Source organism: Priapulus caudatus, unplaced genomic scaffold (assembly GCF_000485595.1).
Source record: "Priapulus caudatus unplaced genomic scaffold, Priapulus_caudatus-5.0.1 Scaffold1102, whole genome shotgun sequence".
NCBI classification, from domain to species: Eukaryota; Metazoa; Priapulida; class Priapulimorpha; order Priapulimorphida; family Priapulidae; genus Priapulus; species Priapulus caudatus.
This window is the reverse complement of record NW_014578163.1, coordinates 123,532-131,217: the sequence shown is the minus strand read 5'-3', so window position 1 is coordinate 131,217 and position 7,686 is coordinate 123,532. Positions and strand designations below refer to the sequence as shown.

The 7,686-nt window shown below is 39.4% G+C and overlaps 1 protein-coding gene across 1 annotated transcript; it reads left to right on the top strand.

Annotated features, from left to right (window-relative positions):
* Positions 1–224: 224 nt before the first annotated feature.
* Positions 225–6,990, top strand: LOC106815380. The gene is made up of 2 exons (XM_014819835.1): positions 225–285; positions 2,893–6,990. The coding sequence occupies exon 2, from the start codon at positions 3,984–3,986 to the stop codon at positions 5,352–5,354; it is 1,371 nt and encodes a 456-aa protein (XP_014675321.1). The 5' UTR covers positions 225–285; positions 2,893–3,983; the 3' UTR covers positions 5,355–6,990.
* The last annotated feature ends 696 nt before the right edge of the window (positions 6,991–7,686 follow it).

Genomic DNA, 7,686 nt, shown 5'->3' with positions numbered 1-7,686 from the left:
TTTTTCACTGTCGATGATATTTGATAGCGTTAGGAGAGTAATATCCGTCGCCAGTAAAAAATTAACAGTTCCCACACGTACAATGGCGGTCATGGTGTTGACAAATTCGCTACGATTTCGAGCTGAATGTAATGCCGCCACCTGATTGGACAAAATTCAAGTCCGGGAAATACAACTGATCTCGACTTTGAATTTGTCGTATGCTGTCGGAGAGTTGTTGTCTAGCTGTGGAGAATATCTGAGAGCTGCAGAGATGGCATCTGGTGACGTGTTTATTGCGTCTTGGTAAGTGTATTTCGATTTAAATGAAACTAAAAGGCAAATGTACTATTTGAAATAAATGATGTTTATATACACACATATTTACACACACACACATATTTACACACACACACACACACACGTGTACACACAACACACGCATTTAATACATAAAATTACATATATCTAATACAACACAGTGTAATAACGATCCATACGGTACCCTTACATCATACAGTAGTGCTCCATGTAGTACAACTGTTCAATAACGGAACATGTTATAGTTCCCAGTCCATATCTGTTCCCAACACGAATCAGTTCCCAGCCTTGCATGTTTCACAAAACCAGTCCTCGCATTCTACGTCTCCAATTGAAAGGTGGACACACGCTGCATGAAACCAACTGTCACACGAGTCACAAGCTACACAGTCTGTCTCACAATTTAGTTGACATATTGGACATGGCCATTGTATTTCTGATGCTTTACCAGATGTTGATTTCTTGGACTGACGTTTCGTTGTCTCCCCTTTGCTTTTCCTTTTTTGTTTAGTAGTCGGTATTTCTGATGAAGTTGATTGTGTGGGCTGTTCTGATTTCCTTTTCAATCCTTTGCTTTTCTTGATTTGTTCCCTGTGCGCTGCTTGTTTCTGTACATTCAGTTTCCGTATGTAATCCCTGCGAAACTGCGCTGTTGACATTCGCAAATATTTCCTAATCACTTCACCATATAGTACTTTCAGTAATCCAACAATGTCACTATCCTCAATGTCTGTAGTGAAAAGTTGCATCCAAGTAGCACACATACGTCTAAGGTTTCGAAGAAGTTGAAAGTGGAGTCACTAATGTTTGTTAATCCTCCAGTTAAATTTTGTTTTCTTCGGACATCTAATAGTGAGTCTTTGTCCGTGGAATTTTCTAACAAGTAGCTTTCTTGCTCAATCAGCTGTTCCAGATGTCTGACCTCGTTATCCAAGCGTTTGATCATTGCTTTTGTTGTTTTTTTGTATAAATTTCTTCTCACTGCCTGTTTCTTTCTGAATTTTAATTTTGCTATGCACCAACCTCCAATATACCGCAATTTGCCCCTACCACCAATTGAGCCTTTGCGTAGTTCTGCGGCCTCGTTAATCTCGCTTGCTTCTTTCTGGATTCCTGCGACTGCCCTTTTCACAATGTGACCTCTGAGTGTCTGAATTATGCAATAACATGCTCTGTAGTGTACAGGCTTGGGTGATTCCGTCTGGAAGAGTTTTTTCACTAGGTCTGTATATCCTGCACTTTGTTGAAAAAGTGTGATCTCCTTGTAAAAGGCTGTAGTATGCTTGTTAGCCACTTTGACATTTCCAGTCTCTACTTGTGGAATACATTTTTGAAATACAACTTCGAACTTGTTCCATATGTGCGTGGCAAACTTTTTAGTGTGGTCCAGTTTCTGAGTCATGTTAGCCAGTGTACTGTTGAGATCAGTCTGTTGTTGTGTAGCCGGTTCCTCGTACATAGCACTTTCCAGTGATTTCTGAATATCGATAGCCTCTGGCATGGCGTAAGCCAGAGCAGGTTCAACACCTTCTCTCTCCAACTCTGACAAATGAGCCTCTAAGTCTTCAACCTCATCATCTGGTGTCAATGGCAACGTAGTTCCGTTGCCATTAGCTGTGTGCACTGCACACGTACAACAACTTTTGTCTTCTTTTAATTGTACAGACACCGATTGACAGTATTGCACGATCGCATCGGAATGTTTCCTCAGTAATTTAGAAGTGAAGTTCAAAATTTTCAGTCCTTTCTTGGCTTTAGCCCTACCAATAGCAACTCCTATCTGTCCTGGGTTGTACATATTTCTACAATCAACTTCGAGTCTATCCAGACTGAGTCCTTGTGCACGGTGCACGGTGAAGGCAAATGCCAATCTCAATGGAATTTGCTTCCGACTGGCAGTGTCTCTTCTCTGTGTGGGGTCAAACACATTGAATGTAAATGGTACTATCTTCACGGTACGTTGTATAGAAGGGAAATGTACGTCAACAGATTCTTCTTCCATGCTAACAACTTTTCCTTGAAGTCCATTCACCAACTGTGCAGACATGTTCACTATTAAAACCACAGGTGCATCCATTTTAAGGTACAGACATTTTTCACCGTTGCAGTATTCTAGTCCTTTAGGATCTCCAGTATCAGCCGACCTGTAGACCGTTGTCTCACCTACAACAGAGCAAATACATACTCAAATTACCATTTATTTCTATTAAAATGTTGTTAGCTTTTCTGAGGCCAGACCAGTTTAATAATTGTTGGGTTAAATAAATGGCATACTCTGATTTCATGTTCTTACATATATACATAGCTAATGACGTTTAATTTGACACATACACCTTTAAATGACATGTATGCTCGTCACTTTGATATCAATTGTAATATAAAATCGTTTTTTATACATATATGTGAGCATTTTCATTTCCATTTTTTTTATTTAAAAAAATATGGCAGGATGGTCTTTAAAACAAGAACTTAAATTTGTCTGGCTTGACTTAATTTAAATACAATGACTTAAGCTATCGACTTCGCATTAGTTAATACGTGTTAATGTGCACAGTCCTGTCCTATAAATAACAATTATTTGTATTTTTTCAGGTTAACGTCAAATGTGGAAAGCGCTCCTTTATACTCCATCAAATCGGATGAACTGCGCAAGAGGTTTAACTCTCACCATGAAGATGCCCACAAATCTCAAGTAGTACTGTGGGGAAGACAATTCGAAAGTTGTTTCCAAATGTAACGGTATATATATATTGATGGGAAAGTGTCTGGAAAAGGAGCACATGCTTACAAAGGAATTAGATGGACAGACAATACAAATGACAAAAAAATACAGTGGACTGAACTTCCCAATTGCATTCCAAGGAAAGCCATTTGCCTACCACAGCATCACTTGAATGCACTTTCGATTATGGTGCCAACCACACAAATTTGTAATGGCAACAGAACTGTGAAAGAAATTACCTTCTTCTGTGATTCATTGACTTGGCATTTAAAAATTCGTGGAAAACTAGTGAATCTCAGTAAACTAGGACTGGATTGTCATTTCTCATTGACCACCAATGCTATCAAGAACATTGTTGAAGTCGCAGACAAAATTCGACTTTGCAGTGGAGTAAGCACTACAAGAGATGAGTTTATGAATGACACCAAACATTTCACTGAAGAACTCCTATCTGTACTTGGTAATGAAAATGCTGGAAATCTGTATGTTCGTTCAAAACACTGTTGTCAAGTACTGCCATGGTGTTCACAAGAATGCTGTAGAACTTGTCAAACTACGTGTTCACAATACCGAGCAAAACATTTCAAACTTGAACAAACCATACAGATGTCAGATATCGTTCTGGATGCACAAGCGGACACAGTTGATGATATAGAGCTGAATGAAGTTGATCATGTTGACCTTGTGAAAATAATGGACAAAGTATTACCAAATGCACCAGAACACATGAAGGTGTTGTTCCAGGCACAACATAAAGCTTTAACAGCAAAGACCCCACGCAGCAACCGTTGGAACAAGCAGCTTATTAGCACATGCCTGACTTTATGGGTGAGAAGCCCAAAGCCTATGCAGATTTGACAGACAGTAAGATGTTTGCTGTTGCCATCCGGAAGACAAACTGAGAAGGTACAAGAATTGTATTCCGCAGGAGTCAGGCATCAACGATCAAGTGCTGAAATGGATGAGGGCAGCGGCCCAAGAAGCCAAGGTTCCAGACCATGGATGGGCAGGTGGACTTCATCATGATGAGACTAAAATTCAACAGGATCTTGTTCTAATCATGATGGGGGGGAAGCCTAGTCTGACCGGTTGGATAGATGTTGGAGAAGAAGCAGGCAACCTCAGAATGCTGAAGGAAGGTTGTGTGAAGCAGACACTTGCTTCTGAAGTCATACAGTTGACTTTTATGGGATACACTGGATTCCGTTTTCCACTCTGCCATTACCCTACGGGTGGAGTAAAAGCATCAGAACTGCACATCATCATATGGGATGCAATTGCCAAACTAGCGGATTGGGGCTTTACGGTGGATTTCATCAACCAGGACGGAGGAGAAGAAAATCGCCAATTTGTCAAATCTCACTTCGATGGCGACCCTGTGAAAGCAAGCTATGCTTCCCCGAACTTGGCCGACCAGACACGAAGTGTTGTGCATACTCAAGACTTTTCCCACAACATCAAAAAACTCAGAAACGCCATTCTAAGCAGTGGTGAAATCAAGGGTAAGCACACACGGAAGCTGATTTGCAATGACAAACCGATAGTTTGGCAACATTGGATTGATGCAGTAGAATGGGACAGAAATGTAAACAGTCGGCCTATTTACCACAAAGTGACAGACACACATTTGCACCCATCTGGTTCTGAGAAAATGAGGAATCATTTAGCCGAGCAGATGCTTAATGACGAAATGTTCCACCTTATGCAGTGTTTCCAAAATAGTCTAGAAGACAAGAACGCATCACAACTAACCAGTACAATCGAACTTCTGGAGCATTCAAGCAAACTCATATCAATATTTCGTAGTAAGAAACCAATCATCAGCATCAGTGATGACCGATTTCATATTCTGTCACAAGCTCTCAGGTGGTTCCAAATGTGGAGAAACAACGTCAGGTCAAATACCACACTTACAAATGGAGAAATGAGCAGAATGCTTCCATCAACAGCTTGTCTGGATGACATGATATGTATGCTGGTCACATTCCCTAAAGTATGTCAGATACACCTGAGCGAGTACAAGACTGGCAGTGTCAGCCCCTCGCGGTTTAATAATGACATTGCAGAAAACATGTTCTGCCAGCAAAGGGGATTGCATAATGGGAATGCCACAAACCCGAATTATGCCACCTATCGTACCACTGTGAATTCAGTCCTGTTAGGACAGTCATTGTTGTCGAGGGGTAGAAAATCAAATGCTGGGCTGAAAGCAGCTAAACCGTATAACCATTATGTTACAGGACCAGTATGTAAACGAGCAAAGAAAACAATATGTAAACCAGCAAAGAAAAGCAAGTCTAAACACTGCAAGACAAGAAAGATCAGATTGTAGACTTGCTGACCTGCCGCTGTACATTTGTATTTATTAGGTTTACAGGAAATTCTCAGAAACTCAGTGTCAGTGATTAAAAGAAAAAAATAATTATTTAACACATTCTTGAATGTATGTAATCGAAGACCATTTGTATCCACAGACTGACCACAGTTTTATCCTGTTTAAATTTAGTAACTGCTTATCTGGGAAAGGTTGGTAATTTATTTATACACAAAATATTTGTATTAATAATTCAAACATCCCCAAATTCAGAAAATATAATTATTGTTTACTCTATCAGTATCGCAGTACTATTACACTAAGACTGGGTGTGCAAGGCGCCTATATGTGTGATGGTGTGTCTTGCCTATAGCCATAATATTACTAATTAAGGCTGTCCAGCTCCCTATACATTTGAAGATTTCTATGTTTGACTAAAATTCATATAACTGTGAGAAAATCAACTAAGCGGTTATTTCGTGTAAAGAATTAGTGTAGAAATGTAGCAAACTGTGACTTATTCCTGGGTTTCTCACAATATTAACTTGTTATTTGTTAAAATGTATTCGCATAACATTACTTTGATGATATATGCATTTAGTTGGAGACCAAAGTCATTATAGTGTGATGCACACTCCGTTAATATTACTCGTGACTGTATTAAGAATTAGGGCATTTACCATACATTTTGTTCATGGGGTATTGTAAATCTAATAAATAAAAGTCTGGCCTAACATGGCAATTACATGCTCATTATGGGTCACAAGGGGTCTATGACAGTGTTCAGTGGGTAGACAGATCTGCTGAGTGATCAACTGTTTAAACGTTAAAGCAATGTTCCCACACCACATGCAAACAAACGAATGGGTTTTTTATATTGGACACTTCAAATTATTATTCGGAGATAAGTTAATTTTATCTAAGAAAACTGAGAAAAATCTTGTATTGTGAACATCAATACAAGATAATGTAATAGACCTATTGTCACTTACAACTTGTCAGTGGTAATAAATATCATGTAACAAAGAGAACCACGCCATTGTATGTGATGACGTCATTTCCATTGCTACATGTCATTGCTTACCCCGGACATGTTATAAAATGGCAAAGCGACTGTTAATAGACATTCCCCACCGAAATAGTGTTTAATGTATATAAAAATATTTTGTACGACTGTTCATTCTCATATAATCATACATCATATATTCTCATATATCATATTCTCATATTGTCATATATCATATATATATTATCTTATATGATATAATCACTTAGATAATCACCATTATTCAATGCATATGCTATACCTGGCATATCCAAAAGATGATCAGAGTTGCAAACGCCGACATCGTAATTCAGGGCAAACAGCTTCACAGGTGGATCACCGGGTGGTAAAGTGCGATGCAATCTCTGAATCAAGTTGCTCGTGTCCGTCGACAATTCCCCTCGGCTGAGCTCCTGTACAGCCGTAACCAGATCATCTGAAAAACACACAATAGATTATAGTCATTAACCCTGTGCGCGTTAAATGTGTATAAACAAGGACATTTTAAGTACATCTAATATATTAGTAATTGTAATTCCTACTACGTTCTTCTGAAGTTCTGTGTTCAAAAACTATATTATATGGAAAATAAATTTTTTTCAATTTTCATTTTGTCAATTCATACCTTCCGTCTGTCTGTACACGCGTTTGAGGATGAAGTGATGTGGCACCAGTGTCTTAATGTTGTCTGCTTCTATGAAGAGGCATCCTGGATCACCATAGCGTGTACTGGGCACTGGTTTTAATTGATACAGGTCACCACTCAGGATTACCTGGATTCCACCGAATGGCATACAGTTTTGTCGTACATTCCTGCAAAGCACTTCAATCTGCAGAAACAGTTTCAAAGAAAGCATTGATATTTCATCCACCATCAGTACATCACACTTTTCAATTCTCCGTTTAACGTCCAGGTAATTGGTATCGTTCGTGACACGTTCGATTAGTTCACCATCGGAAAATCTCCCGTCCATAATGCCAAAAAAACTGTGGATGGTTGATGCTGATGGCAGCAAAGTCGCTGCAATTCCAGTAGTTGCCGTCATCTGTACGGATTTCCCTGTTGCCTCTAACTCGTAATACATAGGTTTCAACATACATGTTTTCCCAGTTCCAGCCTGCCCCAATATCAAAATGTTATGCCCGTCGCGCACAGCCTTTTTAATTTGCTCTTCCATGTTGCACGCTGCATTACTACTACGAGCCCCCCCCAAGGGTAGTATTTATTTGGTATCTATGGACGCTAAGCACAGCACCTGACGGCGAACATGTGCGACATTTTTCAACCAATCATATTGCGTCGTT